The 25,287-nt window shown below is 50.3% G+C and overlaps 6 protein-coding genes across 6 annotated transcripts; 3 read left to right on the top strand and 3 right to left on the bottom strand.

Moving 5' to 3' along the window:
- Window positions 1-4,202: 4,202 nt before the first annotated feature.
- On the top strand, window positions 4,203-5,788 carry ALT_5457 (velvet factor family protein; the record flags this gene model as incomplete). Its single annotated transcript, XM_033554788.1, has 2 exons — window positions 4,203-4,711; window positions 4,855-5,788. The coding sequence occupies 2 exons, from the start codon at window positions 4,203-4,205 to the stop codon at window positions 5,786-5,788; spliced, it is 1,443 nt and encodes a 480-aa protein (XP_033410679.1).
- Window positions 5,789-6,355: 567 nt separating this feature from the next.
- ALT_5456 (uncharacterized protein) lies at window positions 6,356-7,935 on the bottom strand (the record flags this gene model as incomplete). The annotated part of the gene is made up of 2 exons (XM_033554789.2): window positions 6,356-7,392; window positions 7,464-7,935. 2 exons carry the CDS (start codon window positions 7,933-7,935, stop codon window positions 6,356-6,358), a joined length of 1,509 nt encoding a protein of 502 aa, XP_033410680.2.
- A 531-nt stretch (window positions 7,936-8,466) lies between these two features.
- Window positions 8,467-9,161, bottom strand: ALT_5455 (mitochondrial 54S ribosomal protein bL12m; the record flags this gene model as incomplete). The annotated part of the gene is made up of 2 exons (XM_089599915.1): window positions 8,467-8,802; window positions 8,880-9,161. The coding sequence occupies 2 exons, from the start codon at window positions 9,159-9,161 to the stop codon at window positions 8,467-8,469; spliced, it is 618 nt and encodes a 205-aa protein (XP_089455792.1).
- A 407-nt stretch (window positions 9,162-9,568) lies between these two features.
- Window positions 9,569-13,519, bottom strand: ALT_5454 (chaperonin-containing T-complex subunit CCT8; the record flags this gene model as incomplete). Its single annotated transcript, XM_033554792.2, has 11 exons — window positions 9,569-10,842; window positions 10,951-11,321; window positions 11,833-11,872; window positions 11,932-11,990; window positions 12,041-12,072; window positions 12,127-12,190; window positions 12,272-12,317; window positions 12,369-12,393; window positions 12,447-12,687; window positions 12,746-12,987; window positions 13,115-13,519. The coding sequence occupies 11 exons, from the start codon at window positions 13,517-13,519 to the stop codon at window positions 9,569-9,571; spliced, it is 2,799 nt and encodes a 932-aa protein (XP_033410683.2).
- A 4,173-nt stretch (window positions 13,520-17,692) lies between these two features.
- Window positions 17,693-19,882, top strand: ALT_5453 (Zn(II)2Cys6 transcription factor; the record flags this gene model as incomplete). The annotated part of the gene is made up of 3 exons (XM_033554793.1): window positions 17,693-17,834; window positions 17,905-18,105; window positions 18,168-19,882. The coding sequence occupies 3 exons, from the start codon at window positions 17,693-17,695 to the stop codon at window positions 19,880-19,882; spliced, it is 2,058 nt and encodes a 685-aa protein (XP_033410684.1).
- A 4,578-nt stretch (window positions 19,883-24,460) lies between these two features.
- On the top strand, window positions 24,461-25,099 carry ALT_5452 (uncharacterized protein; the record flags this gene model as incomplete). The annotated part of the gene is made up of 1 exon (XM_033554794.2): window positions 24,461-25,099. One exon carries the CDS (start codon window positions 24,461-24,463, stop codon window positions 25,097-25,099), a length of 639 nt encoding a protein of 212 aa, XP_033410685.2.
- Window positions 25,100-25,287: the final 188 nt, after the last annotated feature.

The raw sequence follows: 25,287 nt of genomic DNA, 5'->3' as shown, positions 1-25,287 counted from the left end.
ACGCGTGCCCCTTGCTTTCTTTGGTTGCTGACGCAGATCAGTTCATCACCGGTGAAGTACTTGAGCAAGGCGAGCCACGGTGCCAAACCAGCCCCATTGTCAAGTGTAAGGCTCATATTGGATTTACAAAGCTGCGTTTCTTAATGCCAGCCGCTAATTAGCAGTAGCTAAAAGAGCGGAGTTCGGGAGGGTTCGGATCTCAACAGAGTGAGCTGCATCTGCCGCACAAACAAATGCCGATTATCAAGTGTGGCTTGAGACCGTCAAGGCAGGGTATTTCGGCGTGGCTGTAATAATGTGATTAGGTAGTCTTCCCCGTGCGACTTGGGTAGCGATTAAGCATCGATGGAGCAAGGGCGCGGACACCTGCCTGTCTGTCAAAATAGTACCTGGGGGCCCATCACAGTCTGAGCCGCTATTTTAGCTGTCCCCATGCCGCCGAAGTTTGTCCTCTAACATCTTCGCTATCTGGGGTATCTAATGAGTCTGATTTCGGATAATACTATACGGCCCTTCTTTGGCATCTTTTGGAGATCTGATGGCGATAATGGATTGTGCGTTATCTTGCACTGAGCCGATTTATGAAGGCAGGGAAAAAAAAAAAAAAAAAAAAAAAATGACGTATTCTCAAGTTCAGTATATCTGGCTACTGGGTTTGGTTTACAAACTCGATCCTAGTGGGCGTGTGTACCTATTTCCTTATCTGGCAAGCGGGGCGTGCGTTGTGGACGACTTTCTTTTCCTAGACCCCTTGATGGCAATGGGCAGATCCTACGAGCGAGTCCTATGGCTACTAGGTGGTCTCCTCAAGCAGATCGACTTCAATTAATGTGCATGCAAGATACCTGAGAATTCCGGGATTTATTGGCATATGCAACATGACATTATCCTCCCGAATGCCGGAACTGCTGGTCAGATTGACTTGAAAGACAAAATTTTTGGCTTAATGCACTGATCAAACGAGCGTCTTATGCGGATTGTCAGCTGCTGTTCAACAGAATCCCCTTGCTCTGGTCCGCTCAAGTATGGCAGCATTATCGGGATGAGACCGCAGCCGTCCCCGGTAGCAATCAAGCATTCTGTGATTTTTGCCGACCATGCTTGAGGATTTTACTGCAGGCTGACGATGGCGAGCTACTCCCTCATTCGGACCCTTGCATTTTCACGACCAAGAATCACTATGCAGGAATAACATGGCATTGCAGGAAGCACGGGGAATAATCCTCACGCCCCTGCGATAGCCAACGGAGTGAGAGACTCTCTGCAAGCTCGATCGAGGAAGATTGGCTGGCGGAGTTACATGAAATTGATGCGTTCCAGATACCACAATGGTATGGAGGACTTTGGACAAATATTGAGACTGAATATTGAGTGTATCCTTGCTGCTCGCAAGATTACCATGATGCCAGTGTGACCAGTCAACCATTACTGATATCGAGGACGGATCACATAATCCTTGGTGTACAGAATGCCTAGAATCCTTGGCAGAAGGATTGAATCAAGGTGTGTTACGTATCAACCATCCTAAGGAAAAAGGCAACCTCGCATTGCGTTAGCTCTCTTTGTGTGCATATTCCTGCCCTGGGAAGAGCGAATGCGAAATTGAAGGCAAAAGGAGCACATGATCGCCGTCGAAAACTTGAAATCGAGTGCCCACCTTGGTCAAACTGCGCCTCATTCTCTCCAGCTGGAATGTTGAAACGATGTGATGCAGGTATGGGGATCGTGCGTGGCTGTTAATTGAGGTACGGCCGCAAGAAAATGAAGCGCCGGGTAGCTCTCTTGTGACTTTGTCCCTGCCACTAACTCACTAGTACTATCTATCGTTTCCTGGGTTTCGTGAAATGTGGGGAGATGTAATCACTTCACACCGTTCCCTGCCATCGCGGTTCGGTCATTTAGAACCGAAACCCTCCACGGCCTGTTCTGAGAGAACATCTGGAGACTTGATAGGTTTCCAATAAGCGACCCTCATTTCTTAGTCTTATATCGAATTGGTCAAATGACCTAGTATAGCAACTCCATCAGTCCATCACCATCTCTGAAGATCCTTTGGGGTCCTTCCTGAATCTGATTTTGCATCCACCGGCGAAGCTTTTCATACCGATGCAAATCAGGAAGAAAGAGACATTATCATTCATGTGTGCTGCATCGCGGAGTATCTACTCGGGACTGAGCTGCACAGAGATAAGTTCCGACACTACATACCTCTCCACATACGGAGTAGAGGTATCCATCAGAAAAGGAAATGCCCTTGATGGATCAGCAACTCGGGTACCTAGTTAAGGTAGGTCCACTCTGAAATAAAGACCGCCATCAAAGTGGGAGGATTTCCGACCGCTAGACTAGATTCTCGCCAGTCTTTGTCTCCTGAGGCCCTGGTATCTTCTCCCTACGACTACTCGGTACTGGATCATCAATCCGCCAACCCATTTTTCCCAAGTCTTTGATGGTTCAATCGCGAAAAGACGGTTCCTGAATTGCGACCAATCAATCAATATCCCGTATGTGGCGTCCATCGTCCTGGTTACACCAGATCGCATGTTCTATTTCCTAGAAATCCTCGATACTGATCATCCGTATGGTTCGCTGTGGGTTTTATATTCCGAAGTTATTGGGCACTGACTGGTCCCGTTGGCTTGCATAAGTTCTACTGGATACCTTAAAGTACCATCACAGTCCACCGGTAATCTCAACTCGCACCAGAGTGAGTCCCTAGAATCCTAGACTCCCTGATCCCTGCTCGACTGTTTGCTCTCCGATTGCGGATACCTATAAACAATACACACAAATCATCCATCCCAACAAAACCTCACCTTAATAGTATTTTTGTTACGGGACCTCCGGCATACAGTCAGGGATCAGGTATCAACAGTTGCAACCCCTTTTCTGCCCGCACACATTAATCATGCTCATTGCCTGCTGTATAACGTAGTATGTTTGATCAGTTGCCTGGTAAGGTAGACTCTCAATAATGAATCCTGGAACCTGGAGCGTTTCGGCGGCACCCTAATAATTAGCCTTCCAGGATATCCACTTTGCAATCCGCGGTTCCAGTCCCAGCCTTCTTTTGTTGTTCTTTGTTCTTAGATGGAAACTATGCATCTATCTGGACCATCATAGTATCGGTATTTAATATCAGCCCTGTCCCACCCTTTCTTCGCCTACTATTGGAAAACAGCGAGTGGCACTTTTTCCTCCATCGGACTCGTATGTAATTTTAATTTTGACTATGATATCTATTCTCTGCTCTTCCCAAGCCACACTCAGACACAGGAGACATACTTTGTAATTCATCTGCCAGGAACACACTGTTGTTGCCGTTGCATGGTCGGCTATGCTTGTCTTTACTCTTTTCTTTGCTCATTGACACACACAAGGACTCGGGGCAACTACTTGTGATTAATTACTTACCGACAAAACCGTCGGGAAGGTCCGCCTGGCGTCCTGGCTGCGTTGGCTCCATTTGATCCTCTACTTTAGCCAGGATTGGCTGATCTGAAGTTGCTCTACGGTGTTGTTCATCCCAAGGTCAGTACCTAGTACTATGTAGTACTCTACACCCAGCCATACTTCGGAGCATCATCAGCCTCTCTCATTCGACAAGCAGACGCTTGTCCTTTGCTGATTCGACTCTTTCGTTTCAGGCCCTTGTATTCTGTTTTCTTGAGCATGTGTCTTTCAAACTCCCTCCAATAATAATCGAAAGGGTGGAGAGCAACTGCGCCTTACGACCGTGGCCCGCACGTCGTCGTCGTCGTCGACGAACACCAACGTATGTGCAATTATTCATGCTAACCAGCATACTCAGATAGATTCGACATTATTGATCCACAACGAATGATCTTGTTTAACTTGTCACCGTTTATTGTTCAAACAAAAGCCAAGATCGACTATCTATAAGTGTCTTGCGTCCCCATCTTGTTATTCATCAACGCGCAGCATCCATCTATAAGCAATAAATGTTCCCTGGTCTTCGCAGAACGACATCATCATTTGGCTTCTCTGCACCAATCAGGATATCACTCAAGCCCCTCGCACAGTCAAGCCTATTCCCCTACCGCACTCAGTCTCATTTACGGATGCCTCGCTTCCTTGCATACCGCGGGACCTCGCCCTCTGCCTTCTTCTAACACGGAGTGAACGGTTACACGGAGGCAAAGGAGGATAGGACCCTCGAGCACCGTTGCGGTTCTGCATAGATGTCGGACACGCCGTTTCCACAATGGAATTATTCCACTTCCGTCAGCCGACATCTCAACTCGAAAAGTTCCGCATCCCTCAGTGAACAGGGCGAGGTGACGCCGAATCCAGCTTCTTCCTACTCTAAGCATGAACCGCCGCCGCCGTTTATTTTTCAAGGCACCCAAGGCTACGATCCGCCAGCCGTCTCCCCTGCGACCGAGTCCCGATTCTCTTCTTCTGTTCACTCTCGGGTCGGCGGCGCCGAGCAGAGGTATAACGGCGCCTCTGCCAGTGCTGGTTCCTTACCACAATTAAAAGTACTGCGGAGCGGTCAGCCAAGGGGAGCGGATCATTGGGATAGTATCGCGCCTGCCAGTGCAGATTCTATAGGCCAAACGAAAATGCGATGGAGCGGTCCACCAACGGACGCAGATTACTCCCAGTTTCCTCACCAGGGGGTCTCAAATCACTATCATGGACAGATTTCTGTTAGCCCCAGAGAGCATACAAGGGACGTCGATTCTTCGTAAGTCATCCGCTCATTTTACACCAAAAGAGAGCAAAGGGGAGAGAAAGACGGATAACTCAATGTGCATGGAGATATTTCTCGGACGGCTCCTGTTTCAATCATCCATCAACCACAGTGCTAACCAACTCCTTTCCGTATAGTAACTCCACGACAATCCCCAGTCCTGTTCATTCTGATCGCAGCTCAGTACCGCTTAGTGGCCGCTTAAATCTGTTACAAGCCCTACCCCCGCAACCGCCGCGACAAGTCTCATCAGGCATCCCGATGGGATTCGATCGGTTACTCAATCATTCTCCAGAGACTTCGCCGCCCCCAAGACGAGTCTCGGTGTCCCCACGTTATCACCTGTACATTCGACAACAACCCATAGCTGCTCGGGCTTGCGGCGCTGGCGATAGGGACCGGCGACCAGTAGATCCGCCGCCGATCATCCAGATGCTGCTCACCGACTTCGACCCGCAATCACAGACCGATCTGGACACCCTTCAAGATCCTCGGCTTACCGTCGGCTGTCTGCTTCTCCCAGTATCAGCAGCGAATTCGTGGCCCGGCTCGCCCGAAGCCGATGGGTTGTGCGCAAACCGAGAGGACCGCACGACCTCTCAAAGGGCCGAAGAGAATGGCCCCGGCCAGAGCACGCCGCTGCTTTCAGGGAAAGCTTTTGTTTCGCCTTTCCACGTCGAATTGGATCCAGATCCCCAGACAGCCCCGCCTCATCCCACAAGCGCGGATTACAAGGTAGAGACGAAGCCTGGGACGGCCAATTCTACCAACGGCTTGGATCTGGCCAAAGTGCGAGTCCCCGCGACCTTCTTCGTCTTCCCCGACCTCTCGATCCGGTCCGCTGGCGTCTACCGGCTCCAGTTCCGGCTCATGAACTGGGGTCTTGTGGAAGACACAGGCCAATCCATGCCCGTCCTGGCCGAGGTCTGGTCCGACCCTTTCCGCGTGTATCCCGCAAAAGACTTTCCTGGAATGCGGGACTCATCGCCTCTGACCGAGGCTTTGAAGGAGCTCGGGTTCGTGGAGCTCAAAACCCGCGGCAAGGGGAAGGGCAAGGGGCGGCGGAGATGACATGCGACACAAGGTCGATTTCCCGCAACGAGATCATGACTTGCATTATATACCTTTTTTTCGAGGGGTTGTCATTTTGGGTCGGTCATACAGGGAGCACGACAGGCGTTGGATGCTCATTCTTGGACTCTGTTACGAATTTCATTTTATGCACTCATACTGTGCATTCACGACGGGATGATATGAGAAGAATTGGTCGATACCATCTTCGTTTCTCTTTTCTTGTTTTTTTAAGTCCAAAGCAGATGAGCTTGATGATTCATTTTATGATTTATAGCGTTGGCCAGAATGCGTTCTACATGGTCGAATGACATCTCTTAATATACTGAAATATCCCTGGTCACGCGCCTGATGGATTGATCTCTGCAAGACAATAACATAGTAAGCGTTGATCTGGTCCGCAGCCACCTCACAACACCGCCATATAACCGCTTTAGGGAGGTCCAATGGCGGCCGTATGGTGGCTAGATGCTACAAAAACAACGGCAGAATCACAGACTCCGTAGGAAAATCTCTTCCATTATGGGTATCAAAAAAATATACAGACATGTAGAGGCATACGGCGGATCAAACATCCAACAGCTCAGGAGGTACACCACCCTCCTGATCCTGCTCATCCCACTGCGCCTTGATCCGCCTCACGAGGGGCCCAAGGGAAGGCGATCCCTCAATCTGCTCTAGCAATTGCAACCCCCGAGCCGCGGAGCCATCTTCCCGCAGCAGCACCGCCAGAACCACCGCCGCCCGCTCACTCCCATGGCTGAAGGCCAGCTCGTACCATTCTATCGCTAGCTTGCGGTACTCCGCGCGAGGCTGCGGCCCGAAGACGCTTGACAGCAAAGCAGAGAATTTCCCCCGATTGCTCGGTTCACTCGTCTGCGAGGACGCGCTGGAGATTGGCTTCGTCCCTGCTTCCACGGAGGCCGTGTCCTCGCGCACCCCTCGCCGCGGGTACCGTCCCAGCGAAGTGAGATAGTAGAAGTTAGCGAGTCGGCGGCAGGCCTCGGCGTTCCCCGCCGTCGCGGCCCGGCTCATGCAATCCTCGTACATGGCCAAATCGCCCGCTTGTATCCGCACCGTGGCATACTGGACCAGCGACTTGGGGTCCTGGTAGTCCAGCGCTGCGGACCGCAGGAGGTCATCCGTCTGGGTTCCAGCCCCAGCTTCAGCTTCGCCAGTTTTCGTAGTTGGGTTCGCTTGTTCCTGGGCCTTCTCCTTCAGCCACGCATACACGCGCCAGGGCGGCTCGATGCGCGCCATGCTGAAACCCCCATCTTCCGCGACGGGTACCTTGGACGGGTAGATGAGGGCCATGACCTGCTCGATGAGGCGGAGGGCATCAGAGTAGCGTTTCCGGAGGCCGAGGATCTTAGCGTGGAGGGTCATGGCTCGCGGGTCGCGGTCGTGCAGGGCGAGATGCTCGATTTTCTCGAGGGTCGGGGTGCGGACTGGGGCGGAGTTGCCCAGGGAGTTCAGGTATCTGGCGGCAGACATGAGGAGGGGGACGCGGGCGCCTGCGTGCGTGGTGGAGGCGAGGAGCCATTCTCGGAAGGATGGGTTACCGCCGGAGATGATGTAGCCGATTTGGAAGATGAGGTCTGGGTCTATGTGTGTGCTGGAGAGTTAGGGATGCGTGTTTGGAGGGGTCGGAGAGAGTGGGTGGTGTCGCTCGCACCTGAGGATAGCCCCCGGATGGCGTCTGCGGATGGCAGCTCTCTATGAGCGGTTTCCAGTAATCTTTTTGCAATATCCAGGAACGTGTTCTTCGTGACTTTGTCGTCAAGGAGCCCCTCGGCCAACGCGGACATCCATAGCAGCGGTCCTTTCTCGTCGAGGTACTTGAGCCGCGCTGTCAGGTCCCCGTGTGCGGGGAGGTTGAACAGGCCATCGCTCGAGTAGACTGGCCGGAGCCGCTGAGTCTGAGCCTGAGCCCGACGGGCAGCCGGAGACCGAGCTGCATAGCAGGAGGCTGTACAGTGAAATGGCCTGGTGGTTTGTGGAGATGGGGTTTTGTGTTTGATAGTGCCCGGGGCGCGATTGTCCGAGAAACGAGTGTTGTTTCGGATATAGCTGGTAGAGAGGGAGATTGGATTATCGTAGAGACATGGCCATTTTCGAAGGGCGTTGGGTGTTCGTGCGAGTGACATTGTAGCTGAAGTGAAGCTCGGGGTGGAAGGCTCTGCTGTAAATGAGCGGCGGGAGATTTGTTGATTCGGAGGTGCGGCGGAGAGAGATTCGGAGCTGTACCGCACTCTACTCACATCGCAGGTGACGCTACTCCATGGGGCACAATTGATCTTTTTTTGGCCATATGTATAACCTACACTTGACATCGTTGCATCAGAGATGCAACCATGCTTCGGAATTACGAACACCATAGGGATCGACAAGCATCGACCAAAAAGAACTGTCCTTCCAGCTTGTATCCAGATTGTCCAAACAAAAGTTGATAATGTACATTTGCCGCCTGTTTCCCGCTTTCCAGTTATATCAGGAACTGTGTAGAGATATATGACGGAGAAGTAAAACACATAAAGAAGAGGCGGTGCAAGACATAAAACTCCGGCAGGATGATGCAGTCCAACCCACAGCGTACAGATCCATACAAGCCCCCATCGCTCATTCAGCAGACAGAAAAAGAGGATGACCGATTGATAAAAATCATCGCGCCCCTTTCTTTACTCCATGACAACCTTGGCACCCACAGCCTTCAGGGTCTCGATGATCTTCTCCGCCTCCTCCTTGGGCACAGACTCCTTCATCATCTTGGGTACCGACTCAACGAACTTCTTGCTGTCGACGAGGGAAAGGCCGAGCAGACCCTTGATCTCCTTGATAACCTTAGCCTTGGAGGCAGCATCCACTGTCTCAAGCTTCAGGTTGAAAAGAGTCTTTTCCTGCGCGGCGGGAGCAGCCTCTTCTTCCTCAGCAGCGGCGGGAGCGGCAGCACCACCACCGGGACCGGCAGCAACGGCGAAGCCACCAACGGGGAGGTCGGGGATATTCAGGCGGGACTGTACAAGAGACCGATGTCAGTACGGAAACAACACAGCAGAATAATCAACCCTCATCAAGCGTTGATGAGATACACCGAATGCCAAAGGGTGGACCGAATTGCGATACCACCCAGGAGACGAAGAAAACCGACCTTCAAGCTGGCAACAAGATCCGCCGTCTCCAGAAGCGTCAATTGGCTAATCTGATCAACAATCTGGGTGATCTTAGGATTGGCAGGAGCAGCAGCCTGCGCCTCTGTCGAGTTCCACCTCCGGCTGGGTGTCCGCTGGCTCAGATATGTGGTGGAAGAGATGCGAACGGAGGGACGGACGAGCTGTCTGCAGCAGCGAGCTGCGGCCTGCGAAGTGAGCGACATGTTGAACGGCGGAATTGACGGTCGTAACTGGAAAGACGAAGGGAGGATGTGGGACAGGAACGATGAAGGGCCTCGACAACGCGATCAACCGATACTCATGAAAAAGAAAGTCCAGCTTCGGCCCGGAAAATCCAAATAGTCACGTGACACCACACCGTCAAGGTCAACCATACTTCCGGCCTACCAGATTCATTTATTGACAAGATATAGCCATTGGGATCAAGGATTAATTGTTATTACTGCCAGTCGCACTGGGTCGAGTCATAGATAGTATAACCCCTATAGTCACATGTCTTATACATATTGTCTCAAATTTCCGGTCGATAGACTTTTCGTAAGATGACGCCTCTAATAGCATCCTGCATTGTGGCCCCATACTATAAAGATTTCGTCATAGCTAAAAACATTTAATCTTCGTCCCAGTTGGGGTTAGGGCCTGGAGGCTTTGGACCACCCGCTTGCCGGGCGACAATAATCTGATCAACACTGAGGACTGTCCGAGCGGACTCACTGGCCAGACGGATGGCCCAGCTCTTTGATGCCAGGAGGTCCAGAATGCCTTCGTCAACTGCATCCAAGGTACCGGTCGAAGAACCAGCCTCCAGATCAACACCTGTAGTCCAGTAGGGCTCTTCCTCCTCAGAGCTGCCCTCTTCGGACTCCTCCGATTCGGAGGCCTTGGTCGTGCGGTGGTGTGCTGTATAGAGACGTGAGAGAACCTCCGTGGCGTCTAAGCCAGCGGACTCCGCGAGAGTACGAGGAATGACCTCGAAAGCCTCGGCGTATTTGCGAATGGCATACTGGGGCAAACCTGGAGTCTTGTCAGCGAAAGCCGAGATTTTCTCTACAAGCTGAATCTCAGTAGCGCCAGCGCCAGGAACAAGTCGAGGATCTTTTGTGATAGCCTTGACGGCATTGACGCCGTCATCAATGGCACGCTCGACATCATCTAGGTGGTTCTGAGTCGCTCCACGCAGGACAATGGTGGCAGTACGCGTTACAGCGTTGGCTTCTTCCTGACGGAAAACGGTCACACGGTCACCACCAATCTCAGTGGTCTCAACAACGTCAACGCTGCCCATCTCATCGGGCATGGGGGCGCCAAGACGAGCCAGGGGCGTAGCGCCAACGACACGGCAGAGACGGCGGAGCTCGAATTTGGAAAGGATCTTGATGACAAGAATATTGAATCGGTTGAGATAGTGCAGAGCCAAGTCACCGACGGAGGAGCCAGCAACGACAACACGGAGTCCGGAGTCATAAAGCTCCTTGATGGTCGCCTCGAGGCGCTCTTCCTCTCCCTTTGAGAAATTGAGCATCTCCTGGGCATTCTTCAAGAGCACGGTGCCCTTGGTTTCGGTCTGAGAAATATCGATAGGACAGCTGAAAACTCCAACCTTTGCCTTGCGGGCCTTCTTGATGGTACCCTCAGGCTCCCGCCCGAAGACCATACCCTTGATCACACGGGACTGTTCCAAGCTACCACCCATGATCTTGACGACGCGAACATTGTCGACATTGAAATTGACGGGATTCTTGGGCAGAACAGCGAGAACTGCCTCCGCAACTAACGATGCCAAGAGATCCTCTGTTCCGGACTGCTTGCTGGCGATGACCGTACGAAGAGCCTTGCAAAGTTCTTCCTGAGAGCGTAGTTCCTTCAAGCGATCGACTTCGAGGTCTATCAACACACCATCGGTCAGTAGATGAACAAAATGCGCTCGGAAGCGTGGCATATTGGATAGCCCCTGAAAAACGCGGTGAGAACGTAAATGACCAAACAACTCACCCTCTAGTACTTTCAGAGCGTAATTCTGTGCCTTTTCGTATCCCTGAGTAATATCACTCGTCTTCAAGCCCATCCGTAGCAGTTCTTCGGCCTTCTTCAACAGCTCTCCCGCCAGAACGATGACCATGTTAGTACCGTCACCCATCTCCGCATCCTGCTGCTGACTCGCCATGACAAGCAGCTTGGCAGCCGGGTGCACGATATCCAACTCGCGGAGAATCGTAGCGGCGTCCGACGTAAGCACCATCTTCTGCAGGTGGTTGATGACGATCTTATTGCGGCCGTAGGGACCGAGCGATGTTTGGACGGTCTTGGAGATCGCCTGGCAGGCCTCGATATTGCGAATGACGGCACCGTCTTCGGCATCGTGACTGTAGCAATCGCGATGTCAGTTACATTGACTATCTCTGAGAGCTTGAATGCGTTGCGTTGCTGAATCTCATCTCCTCAACTCGACGCGGAGTACGCTGAGCGGGACTTTCCACAAATAGAACTCGCTTACCTCTGGTATCCAGGCTTGAAAAGACCCGCCTGGCTTGGACCAGGCATAGACAGCGACATTTTGAAGAAAGCTTCCTCTCGAAACAGAGAGAAAATTGAAAGATAACGAAGAACGCAAGTTGGTGCTATCACACAAGCTACGTGCTACTCCGGGAATTTTTGATGGAGCTTTCGAGACGGTCAGGCGGCGGCGTGTGTTTGGCTGGTTTGCATCTGGAGGGGCTAGGGCGTTTCCTTTTTGGGACATACAATAATACTTGGACTCATACAGAGGACTTATCCTGGCGATTATATTTGATTTGCATGAGTCGTAATTTCATAATTATACGTAAGATTGTATCCTATAATACAAACCAGGTCATCTCAGTAACTATCGCTCACCATCTGTAGTAGTCGTTTGAAGCTTGGCGAAATCCCGGCACTGCAGATTATTGTTAGTCAAGCCCCAGGATGAGCGACTGGTTTGTTTGGAGCGCTTACTGTAGTTGCCCAGGGTACTACATCCACTATCTTCATAGATTTCTTCGGCCTTCCCCAGCCTGGAACCTCGTCAGTACACCTCAGCAGATGATGTTGTCGGAGGTCTTACCATCCACGGATTGCTTCCATGCGGTTGTAGCTCTGGTACAAAGTCAGGTCCCGGTACTGCGAGACTCAGGGCGTGTTGAGTCTTACCGAAGGGTGTGTTGACAGAAATTGAGGTGGTGCCTCCTGCTCTGCTTTTTGCATGCGCGCCCAACTGGGAGGAGATGTGAGCCATGACGCTCAAAGTCGACGATACTTCTATCATAAATACAGTGAACCGGAGGTAATGACTTACAGTCCGACAGCAGCCTCAGGATTGAAGCAAGCTTTTGACATCATCACTAGTCCGGATTAGCATCAAAGATATAATCGTTCATGGTTGATGATCATACTCAAGCCAATGTTGTCTGCCTCAGCCTAGAAAGTAGTCAGCGTACGGGTCGTCTGCGGGGCAAAAAAGTAAGTCATACCTCTTGTGTCCTCGAATTAGGCAAGCTGTACATTAGGTTGAGTAGTAGCGAAGGAATCTGTCCGGAAATGTCAAATAGCATGGAGATAAGGAATACCGCTCCAACTGTCAGGATGTTGTTGCTCATGCGTTCTGCTGGATGATGCGCGACAACGTGAGCAATTTCGTGGCCCAATACAGCTGCAAGCCCGTCCTCGTCTTTACAAATTGGCAGGATGCCTGTGTAGACAAACACTTTCCCTCTGTGTATAGGGTCAGTGGCATGCGACAACAGACCGTGATGTTGAAGGATATGCATACCCAGGCAAAACAAAAGCATTGACCATGCCGTCATCCTTGATGACATGAACTCTCCAATCTGCACCTTCAATTGGCGCTTGCGGTATCAATCTGCGGAGCACGCGGTTCACCATGATGGCCAGCGGATGGTTCTCGGGGAGAATCTTCCCGCGTGTTGATCTCAAAACCTCCTCATAACTCTGTTGACCCATTTTTAGTTCCTGGTGAGAGGAGACACAGTTGAATCGTCGGCGGCCGGTCATCTGGGAGAAAAGGCGTCAGAAATGAAGTACTGCACAGCAAATTATGGAACGTCATTCAATCTCCGTCCTCCAAGCATCCTCAGAAATCACATTGGACTGGTTATCGAAGACAAAAGAGCAAACTCACCTCCACCGTCTCGACATTGCTGGTGTAGATACCACCGATTACAACGCCAATTATGACAAAGTGGTATGGTCTCGCATTTGTCAACAATCGCTGAAAAAGCGTTCCGCGACTGGGGCCATCAAATCGCCGATATCTACCACCGCCGTATCCGTAGGATAGCCTGGCCGAGGAGGAGAAGTATCTGTTGCGAATGCGAAAAGAAGTCTGCGAGGGAGATGTGAAGGCTCTTGAGGTGAGACCAAGTGTTGCAGAAGGAAAACGTGGGTATCGGAATGTTTGGCCGGAGAAGTAGGAAGAATCGAGGACAGGAGCCGCGATGCGCGAGGCCGACTGCGACGAAGACGGGATTGTTGACCACGCTGTAGCGCTGCGGAATATAGCGCGGGCTATCGGTGAACGTAACATGGCGACCACAGATACATGCTATCGCAGATCCTGGGCTCGGATGAGAGGAGTGATGGCAGGAGTCTGGCGGAAGATAATGCTGGTTTGCCGGAAGTAGGAATCATCGAGAAGCGGAGAGATCAGCCGCGATGACGGTAAGCTTAAACATGTTGCTGCATGTGACAGTCCCAAGCTCAAGACCATGTTGCTATCAACGATTGCCTCTCTACATCAAACATGGTTTTACATCACGTACACAGAGAACTACTGACTTCTCTAGCAATTAGCGAAATTCGAAACAATGCATTTTCGTATTCTTGAGAATCGACTACAGCTGAATCCCGCCGGTCTTACGTCATTATATATTTTGCCCGATCAACTACTATATTTTTCAATGACAGCCATCTATCTACTAGCATACTGATCTGATCACTTTGACTTCCGGAAACATAAACCGGCCAGGAATGCCAAAAGCTTAATCACCGACAGAAGAATGCCTCTAGTGTCTTTGAAGACTCTTACTCTTCGACAATACGTGTGATTGGGCCGGAGGGTCTCCTGTCCTCGACTCTCCCAGTCACCCTCAAGCGAATTGGGAAAAGTAACAAAAGACCTTCATACCAAAGCTCACGCACACTTAAGCCATGACTGAGTCGAGAGGGTGCCGCCTGAGATGATTGTCACACAACCGCACTTGACACTAATCTGGTCTTCCCCATCCATACCTGATAGCAGGCTGAGGCAAGTCTGCCTTGAGATATGTTTAGATACCACGTCATTGCATACACCAGGCTAGATCATGCTCCAAACGATAGAGATGCATGGCAAATGACTCAAGTATGAGTCTCGGCTCTTGCGACAAGAAAAGTAGTATTCACTTCTATTTTGGTAAGTCGAGGCTGAAACTCACAGATATTGTGGGCGCTTAAGGATTCGAGGGGAATTTCTCGTGGTTTAAGATGAAATCTCAGGGCGAGCGCTAAGTTTACATCTGGCGCTTAGCGATGAACGCAAAGACATCGATTCGGATTTCTAGAAGAGTCTTCTCAGAGCCTAGTGGATGGCGAAGGACATTGGGGTACATGGCAGACTATCGCTGCAAGGTCATAACCGCGTCGTGAGTTCATACCACTTAAGGCTTCGAGCTATGATCGTTCTCTTGTGTATGATGATGATTATGATGCAAAATAGGTCCACTCACTCAGGAAGTAAGAATATGAAAGTATATACAGAGTTATCTCAAGATGTTTGTACGCTGCGACACTTTCAATGCAGAGAGAGTACACATTGTACTTCGTAGACTGTTTGGAAGACAGGTGAAGGAGATGAGCACCTTGGCTCTATCCTCTAGGTTGAACCCAGAACTGGAAGAGTTTGAAGTGATAACGGTTGAGTACATCACCAGGTGGTATTCGCTCACAATGAGGGGAACAATCTGAGCGTGCATACCCGAACCGGAAGAAGGAAGGGTTGAGCAGTAAATTCCTCTTTCAGCTATAATTTGGCTATAAATAACGAGAAGCCTGATTAATTAGTTGCATTGAGGAGAGAACATGGGCTCCGATTTCAACACGGGGAAAGGAGCAGGCCAAGAGTAACTAAGCGTCTACTCCCAGCCTTTGAAAGCTAAGCAGCTGAGAGTGGTTAGTGCTGATTTCTATCGCGGTGATATTGTCACTTTGTCACCTCTTCGATTAGGTAGTGAAACCGTTGTTGGACTCAAGTATGCTGGATTAACAGTTTGTTGCAAAGACAGCCTAGTGCTCATGATTAAGATACTGCCATATTGGTTTGTGTTAGACGGAGCAAGTCGCGACGATCGTAGTGCCAGAGATAAGACGGCAGTCTTTTTTTCGATGGGCTATAGCGGCATAGGTAGGTAGTGCATTTCCCAGGTCTAACTTTCTAAGGCATTGTCACAACTTGGCATGTGCTTCTGACAGGGAATCCTGCAGGACTGTGATCGGCCACTCCGATCTACGATTGGCCTAGTCACTGAATATCGCCGATAATTATTGCACTATATCAGTCCAATTGGATCTGCAGCTGCAGGAATGTGATAAGAAACTTTGCGAGCCGGTGACGGCGGGGGTCCAGTCGGAAGGATGATATTCGCGTCTTGACCTACTTGACTTCCTGGAGGCTGAAAAAAAAAAGGAGAGGAAGATAATGAAATACACTGAATACTAAGAGGAACCTAATTCAAGCCATGAGGATGTTGAAGTGGGAAGAGAAGTTGATATACATTGCTTTGTCCAAACAAGCGGATTGTTTGTGGAGTACTCCAAAAACTCGAAGAGTGACGGTGTGACTCGAGATCTAGTGTGCAGACCAGCCACAGCTAAAGTTCCTTGACTGACAGACGTGCATCGGAGAGACACAGTGGAGAGACACAGGGATTAGCCAACTTCATCACCAACTAAATCATGGGGTGTAGGAAATTCCGACTAATTACTGTGATTAACAAGGATCAGAGCAGAAAATTATTAATAGTAATCTTTGGGAAGATAGCTTGATATGGGACAAATTAGTAAATGGCTGACAGATTAACAGGCATTTGGCTTTCTACTTGGCGGCTAAATGTTACTAATTAAGGCAACTTTAGATGTGTACTGGAGTCTGAACCCAAGGAGCCAGCTTATCGACCATCAGACAGCAGATTCATCACAAATTAATCATCTTGGCCAAACTCTGTTGGGGTAGCACTGACCCGATCCACCCAGCACGGTTGGCTGCGGGTTTCCCGTTCTGCACCACACGATCCTGGTGAACCCTCGATGGCGTCCACCAATATAAAGGCGTCTAGCCAATCACCTGTTGTACAAGGAAGCTTGGCTCATCCCGCTAAGGTTAGCCCCGCAAAGCCTTTCTAGTCATTCTGATGTTTCCGACTTTCTGTTGATTTCGTCTGCTCGGCTTCGCTACCTTGATTGGTGGGACTAGGCAATCATCCTGGTCTCATGGTGCATTGTTAGTGCTCCAGCTTCTTGTCCAAGAGACATCGATTGGTGCTTGTCGATTTGAACTGTTGGCTCTGCCAACTCTCTCTGCCTTCCCCTCTGAACTCTGGAGGGACTCAGGATCCAGGAAGAAGTCACTGGATGCTGTGATTATACTCAATATGGGTTGGTCTCCTTTTTCATGCTACGCCGCGATGATGAATGGCCATGATCCGTTATTACCCTTCCCAAATCCAGTAAGCAATTGAAAATTAGAGCTAAATTCCAGTTCTCGAGAAGAGATGAGCTACGACTCTCATTGGCTATAGAGTTTTATTATCGACAAGGTCACGAGCAATTTGTCATACCTTTTCTACAGGACGACAGGCAACTCTGCTTTCTGCTGGTCATAGCTAGCGAGGTACTTCCCGGTTGCTGCTGTCAATCAGGAGGAGCCTACAGTAGAATGTCGACATACGGTCTGCTTTGATTCTGCCATCCTTCGCTGTACGAAGTTATCTCTCCACCCAAAAATGATATTGTATCATGGACAAAGAATCAAGACAAACTAGCATATTAACATGCATAATGGTTGCACGAATTTCCCTCAATATCAGCATGGATTTGTTGGGCACAGACCTCGAGAAGAGTCTAAATCCAATCAATTTCCCAGCCATGGACGGAGATTCCAATCATCTCGGCATCATCCAGTGCATGGGCGCCAATTTGGAGGCAGCAAATGTCCAGAATGATCACAATTATCCAAAATTAGCTCTGGCTAACTTCGCCGACCAACTATTTACTAGCAGCGCAGGGAATTCTGCCGCTAGTTTTGCTTATCCCCCCTGCTAGTGTACTACGCCTGAGATGATCTCCCCTGCCATCCCCCGCTCGAGGCGTTCACCACTGCAAGTCCGTTCTCTCTCTCGGCTATCTGGTTCCAAAATAGAAACAATCATGGCGTGCCTGTCGGGTGTGAACCTTGCTTTTAAAGGTTCATCAATCCCACAGAGTCACCGCCGATGTTTACTTATTGCCTTGTCAGAGTTATACCATCGCCTTGTCCTTTGCATAGCCGCGCCTTTCTTTTCTTATCTCTAATATAGATATAGCAAAGGCTGCTGGTTCAGCTTTGCGACTTAATACTCGGTGTGACAAACAACAGCTCCAGGCGACCTGTGTCCTGTTATTCACCCGCATCAGACGACTTGAATTGATACCGATAGAGACGTGTTTCTACAACTCTGCTAGCATAATGCCTGTTGCGTCAAGGAAGAAGTCCTCGGCCTCGAACGCCGTCAAGAGGATCGATTCCACCCAATCGCCCTCGCCCGGTGAAGAAGTGTCCGTAGGGACACCGGAGAAGGCCCCCAAGCTGCACAAGCGCTCTCGATCTGGTTGGTTACTCCATTGGCATCATCTTTCTCCAGTTTCTATTTGGCCGGATAGTCTTATTAACGAGTCTAGGTTGTTTCACATGTCGTCTGCGCAGGAAGAAGTGTGATGAAAAGCACCCAGCCTGCGGTGCTTGCAGCAATCTCTGCGTGAAATGTGAATATAAGCGTCCGATCTGGTGGGGGAATGCCGAACAGCGAAGGATTCAAAAGGAGCGCATCAAGAATAAGATCAAGCAGACAAAGATGAATGAGCGCAATGGGTCCGCGACTGGTAGGACTACCGCACCTCCACTCACCTTACTTGTATTTGCTCTAACAATAGGGCCACGATAGACCCATTAGCTCGCAGTCGCAATATGGCTGCCACATCGCCCCTGTCACCCGTATTCGAATTCAATCGCCCGGGTTACACCGAGACATACGATCTCTTTTCATCACATCTGCCGACGCCCGGTCTGAACCAGACGATGTATGCCCCTTACGCTCCATACGAGATCGATGTCAAGACAGAACGACAGACCTTTATCAATGATGTCCCCTTGCGCCATGATTCCTCGATCTCAACCTTTAGCACCTTTACCGCTCCGCAGTTAAGCGCGCCCCTTCCCACATTCCCCGGCGAGGAGTGGTTACAAGATGATTATTTCTCTCAAGCGCCGAATCTATCAGGTATCGACCCGGCGATTTGTGAGCAGAGTATTGGGCAGACGTATACTACATTGCAGTCAAATATTCCAGTCAGTGACCATGATCTTCCGCTACTCGACCACTTTATCCACAATGTCTTGCGCATCATCTTTCCGGTTCTAGAGGCGCATCAACGGGGCCACACGCGGGCCCAGGCAATTCTGCAGGCGTTGGAAACCAACAAGTGCTACCTTCATTGCTGTCTCAGCGTTGCCGCCATCCACCTCAAGACCACCGAAGGATTCGTCGGCGAACAGATTGATCATGATATCATGCGCCACCGGTTTGAGGCTGTCTCTCAACTATGTCAAGCTCTCGGTGAGGACGTCAACCATGAAGAGATCCTGGATGCCACGCTTGCTATGATCTTCTTCCACTGTTCTGTCGGTCCCGCGGACGACTATCTTCCCGACATTCCTTGGTTCGACCACTTTCAAGCCGCGTCGAATCTGGTCAACAGGCTCGGTCTCCCGACGGCAGTCCCTGATGGAAACCCGTACTTACTGCCTCCTTTCAGCATGACACTAACATCGTGGATCGACATCCTGGGCTCCACTATGCAGGGGAGGACACCCCAATTCGCCCACACCTATCGTGCTAAGCACCTTAGCGGCTCGTCATCAGGTCTGAGGGAGCTCATGGGCTGCGACGACCGTGTCATGTACCTCATCTCGGAGATCACCTGTCTGGACGCGTTGAAGACCGAAGGTCGCGTAGACGCAATGGCTGTGTGTTCGCATGTGTCCGCTCTCGGACGACAACTGGAGTTTACCGAACCGGTGGATCAAACCCTGGAGCACCCGTTCTCACCCGCTACAGGAGCCATTCGCCCCGAGGTTCTGACGAAGAACATGACGACGGTCTTCCGCATCGCGGCCAGAATCTATCTCTGCAGCCTAGTCCCCGGCTTTGACCGCAACCAGCCAAGTAACCTCAATCTGGTCGCAGCAGTCGCAAACACCTTGAACTATATTCCCTCCGGCCCCAATGGTTTCGACCGCTCCCTCGTCTGGCCCCTGTTGATCACGGGTGCCTTCTCTGCGCCGACGAGCCATTTCCGGGCCGTGCTGGCCGAGCGTGCCTCTCTGCTAGGCGATCACGCCGACCTGGGCAGCTTCGGGCGCATGTATCGATTACTGCAGGAGGTCTGGCGACTTACCGACGACCCGACGGAAAGCTACTACACGCCAGAGGAAACGTCGTCGTCTTCAGCATCGTCGGGCAGTCCCGTGCCCAAGATCGAGAGGTCCGCATCTCCAGAGAGCAACGGTACAGGGTCGGGCATGAGAGAGATCAAGAAACAACAGGTCCACTGGCGGGACGTGATGCAGCGGAATGGCTGGCACTATCTGCTGATTTGAATTGGAAGATGTGTGTTTCCTTGCGTTTCTTTTCCGTTCTCACACGAGATCGAGTCTCATGACGGCCGAGAATCCCTTGACGGGACTCGTGCCACTTGGCTACCAACTTGGAGATTCTGCGGACCACGCACGATACGTCGACTCCGACATCGACGTTCCACTCGGGCAGCCGGTCGTGCTCACAAAACCGACAAAATCCGAAGCAACAATCGGCGTTCCATTCTGTTCGGCACGACAGAGTCTCCTAATCCACTCTTTCCTGGTGCTGTCGAGTTATATCCTGCAGGACAGTGAGGACATGACAAGCACATTTTTTCTGGCGAGGCTGGCAAAGGACTTGCGGGTGTAATTCTCAAGGCGCAAACTCATATGCAGTCATTTCCACTCACATGGACATGGTTGTGGAGTCATTGGTGTTGTTGATTTTCTGCTTTGTGAATGATATCCAGTGGAGATATGATTCTGTTTGTTTTGATGCTTTGCTTTATGATTGATTGAATTGATTGATGTTATGTTTGTATGCAATGTCACTATATCCCCGACCACTTCCCATACTCAAAAGACCCCTGCAGTTTACGCCTCGTCTGACAGAGCGCTATGTATCAGATTTGATACCTCAGGAAAAAGGTAGAGCCTCTGTCCATCTCATAGAGTAACTTGAATGATCTAGAACACCTGATGCTTATTTATCCCAACGGACCAAGATGAGCTAAATAATAGAGAAGTGGCCCGGGATTCTGTTGAATATCTGCTGCACTATCATTTCTACCATCTAGAAGTGGTTGTCCTGAGTCGACTCTTGAAACCTTTTTAGCTCAGTGGGGTTGAGTGCACTCAACAAATTTCCCAGGCTAGAAGAACGAGGTTACGAGGCCAATGGTAGATGGGCTGGCTATTTGATCTTGCTCAGCCGAGTTAATATTCAGAACTATGGTTTTCTCGCTAGCTTGCCTTGACAATTCGTTGTTTGAGATCAGGCGTTGCACAGGGTTGAAAATGAAGAACAGCAAATCCCAATACGGTTAAAAACCAAAGAATCTTCTGATCCCTACGTTGATATCTCAGCTCAGCTCACCTGTCGACATCCAGTCCGGTCCCTGCATCCCCTGTTGTATTCATCATGGAATTGGTTCAGTCCAATGGAATCTATACCTTGGTTTTCGAGCAGGCGCGAATATCTCAAATTGGCCTCCGTTATACACAGCACCGGTTTGAGGATTATACATGCTATCCAACCAGTCTGCAAATGCCCGGCAATGATCAAGGAAGGCAGGGTTGACAGATGCATAAGATGCTGTACGCCATATGGGAGAACGCCCTGATGCAAGGTTACCAACATGGCGAGAGATATGGAGCTCAATCAGATCATCAGAGGTGATTGTCACATAGAATTCCGCGCCACAGTGAAGGCAACGACGGACATGACCTGGACTCATATATCGGAGGAAGTACTTTGCAAGCACGTCAATTCTCTTGTGTGGGCATATTGGAAGCCTTGCATTCCGACATAGACGATCAAAGCCAACCAGGCCAAGATCTGAGAGTCTCCCAAGGTAGAACCGGGATGAGATATGCATGGTGTTCAGATTAAACTCCACATGCTCTGAAAAGCAGCCGCCAGCAGGGATCGTAATAGAGGAGCCAATTTTCTCTTTGCAAGTCTCCATTACACGCACTAGGTTTCGGAGCTCAACAAATGTCATTTCATGGCACATGCCAACCCAGGTACTCCTGTGTTGAGCTCTGCAGATGCGGGTAACAGCAGCTGAGCTGTTTACCCTCTGCTCTTCAATCGAGAACTTCAAATTGACGGGTATTTGCAACTGCGGGGTGCGAAACCATGCTTTCGGGTGAGTCCTCATACACGCCCAGCAACAAAAAGACATGATGCCTTTCCCACAAAGCTTATCAAATTCCATCAGGCGGAGGATATGAAAACGTGCTTCGATAACCCACCAGCTATTGCAGGCTGTTGCATCCAACGTTTGCTGCACACGGACAAAAGCTTGAATACCGGTTCTTGCATACCAGAAGCGTGCACAGCTTATCATCAGACAGAAGGTCTCAGCGATAGGAAGATATTGACAGATGTGGCAGATCAACTCAACAGGAAGACTGTAGAGAGATGCCAGACTTTGTGCATTAAGGGTTCGTACTGTGTCCAGTTGTACTGAATTGGCAATGTGCATTAACGTTTTGAAGTGCTGTCTCTTGTAACCGATCAGAGGCATTTTGCAGGGTAAGCATAGTAACAAGTACAGGCTGAGAACTGGTCAACACAATCTGAGGTTGCGCTGACCTTAAGTACCTAAACCAATTCCATTCCATGGTCGTCAGCTATATTACCAACTCTGGACGTAATACACCATGATCCTTATCTTCTCAGTGTCTGATTACGTAGGTATCAGGACGGCTTCTAAGTAGAAATCATAATAAAAAGGATTTTCCCTAGGAAAACCTTAAGGAGTGTTGAACATGTCAGGTCGAGGATTCGAGGTGTAGAGGAGAACAATCAAGGCTCAATTGGCAGTACGTCAGAGTGCAATGTAAGAGTTGTTTAATAGGAAATGTTATAAAAGTAGAAGAGTACTTCTATATCCTTTTGGGTTAGGAGCTGCAGGAGAGAGATTCAGGCAAGAACAATAGGAAGCAGGCTGCTTTGTTAAAGTCCAAATTTGCGCTGTTCCCACGCCTTCCTCTCCACTCTCTGATGTACTTTATTTTTTTTTTTTCTCTAAATTACACTGACTGACATGCTTAGACCATTCATTCCTAGCCTAGTTAGTCCCCCAAACTGATTAATAAGTATAAGAACCTCGATCACCGAAGACAGGACCGCTGCGTTTGAGAAGCTCCATGATACATGAAGAGCCAAACTAGATGAGCAGGAAGATAGATAACCGCGGCGCATTAATCTAGGTAACTTGCGTGCGTTCCCAAGCAGGCTGGCCTGACCATCATCTCTACGTCTATCACGTTCAAGATTCATCGCAGAAAGGCTGTCTTGTTCAGCGCTTGTTCGTCCACGTCTGTAAATATAGTGACCGCAGTGCGCGTAGACGGGACCATCAACTGTGATCCAACCATGTCGTCGCAACCTCGAGACCACAATACTCAAGCGTCAACTTCCAGTCTGAAGTATCAGTCGGAGATGAAGAGGACCAGGATGTCGAATCGATGCGATTCTGCAAGAATTAGTGCGAGATCCTCTTCAGTCCGCCAAGACGTAGCAGCGCAGAAGAACCGACGACGATCCGTCGCAGAGGGGCGTCTTTTGCAGACTTCTCCATGGCAACGAGCAAAGCTGTCTCTAATTCTGCACGCTCATGAGAATGAGGGGCTGTTGAAGAATCTCGGAAGCGCCGGCCATACTTGCAGCCGCTTTATCGTCCTGCATATAGGGGCAGAACGGCAAGGATCGCAAGTCCCGGACCAGACTGCTAGCTGCGGAATCATCAGAGAAAAGACGATGGGAAAGAAGGATCCAACTCGGAGTTTCAGGCCGGCCTGTCAGCTAAATGTGAGTTAAGCGACTTTACTGATTCAAGGAGGGGCAATTTCCGTGGGCGAGCCGCCAGCAGACCCCGCGTGCGTTGACGCCGAGCGAACCAGGGATGGCAATAGGAGGGCAAACCCAGAGTGGCTTTTTGAGTAGATGAGTTAAGCGTCTCTAGGTTAGTAGTATGCTTATGTTCGCAGGGGGTGGACAGCGCGAGGAGGTTTTAGAGGGTTATTCTGGTAGCGCGCGACAATGCGGAGGATTCGTTCAGCTGGGAAGGGTTGAACGACAGATGCCCATGGCGTAAACATTACGACAAGAGGAATATATAAGAGTAGTAGGATCGTATGCTGGTCCCAAAGATCGTTGTCTCCAACTGTCCTCGAGAGGGTACCTGAAGCTCGATTGCCAGCTCGTGAAAGGGACCCCTCTTTCTTCATCCTCAGTCTCCTCATTGAAACGTTCACACCTTGGTCTGAAGACCTCTCCTCAGAAAGATCGCCACTGCCTCCTGCAAACAAGTGAGTGAGAGCTCCCCCCATCCCAGCATCGTCTTCTGATTCGCAGGGGCGGTGTTGTGTTGTCCAGCAGTGCAGCCGCTCACTTCGGGCTGAGAGTGCTGGATTGGGTTTAGCGTGTGATAGCTGACAGTAAGCTTTACAGAAGTTTGTATCTGTATTGTACTGTGACAGTTTCGCGCAACAATACGACGTATCTTACAGGGTATTCGAGTGCCTAGGTTTCCAGGCTACAGATAAATCTCACTCCACGTCCTTCGATCTCTGTCGTTGCTGGCCGTCAGGGATCAAAAGAGCGCATTGTCTTCCTAAGAGTTGCTCATATCTTGACTCTCTCTTTCATTTTCTTCCTTTTCCTATCAGACTTCTTGTAGCCGTTGCTACCACAAACTCTCCCGGCGTTTTGTACCTTCCAATCCTAAGCGCCGTCTACATTATCTTGTATATCTACTGCCACGGACGACATCTCAACCGTCGCAGACTGGCATCTTCGGTCGACGGTGTTGACGACTGTTCTGAGAAGGCTACCGTTCAGTTCGTTTCCTCAGGGAGAAATTCAGGATGCCTTCCGCAAAACCAATTCTGCATCCGTTAAAGACGCCAAAAACTACTACAAAGTTCCCTTCCGAGCTTCACAATGAATCCTCGTCGAGCCTATCGGATGGAGTAAAGCAAGAGGATGGCATCTCCACGCCCATCACGCCTCCTGCGGCTTATACAGAGTTCCTCAAAGCGTTCACGCCCGTATTCTCCAGCCCTACCAGCGCTGGAGTGAGCTTTTCAAAGTTCCCTTTCGACAGACCTGCTCACTCCCCGACGTCACAGCCTACCAGTGCAGTCAGCGGCTCTTTCGTCTTCAATGACCCCGTCCGATCTGCTACCGCTTCACTTCCACCGCCCACTCCCTTCACAGCACCGGCATCTCAGCCTAGAAAAGACCCAACGTCGTTGCGGCGCTTGCGGATACCGCAGACATTGAGGTATTCACCAACAACAGAGTCTCCTCAGAGTGCGACTACAATTCGTTCGCCTTTTTCTCAATCAGATTGGAAGCTGCGCTATTTTGAGGCGCCGCGGAGTGCAAGCGGCCGAGTTAGTGTGAGACACGTTGTGACTCGAACGGTGACCTACAAGAGGACGCAGCTCGAGGCTCCGCCCAAAGGCAAGCGAAGGAAGTGCCAAGAAGACAAGGAGACTTAGGATCTTCGTTATACACGGCTGTCGGTCAGTCAGATTTATTTAGGATATGGTCGGGTCAATTAGCGCAGGGTTTGGTGTTGGGGAGTCTGGCGAAACAAATAGCATCCGATTTCGTACGCCGCAGATCCATCACGTTCATTTTTAATTGACATGGTGTGGGCTTTATTTACTTTGCATACATAGTAATT

This window comes from Aspergillus lentulus, assembly GCF_001445615.1.
Source record: "Aspergillus lentulus DNA, contig: Alt09, strain: IFM 54703, whole genome shotgun sequence".
Lineage (NCBI taxonomy): Eukaryota > Fungi > Ascomycota > Eurotiomycetes > Eurotiales > Aspergillaceae > Aspergillus > Aspergillus lentulus.
This window is presented reverse-complemented; position numbering and strand designations above follow the sequence as displayed.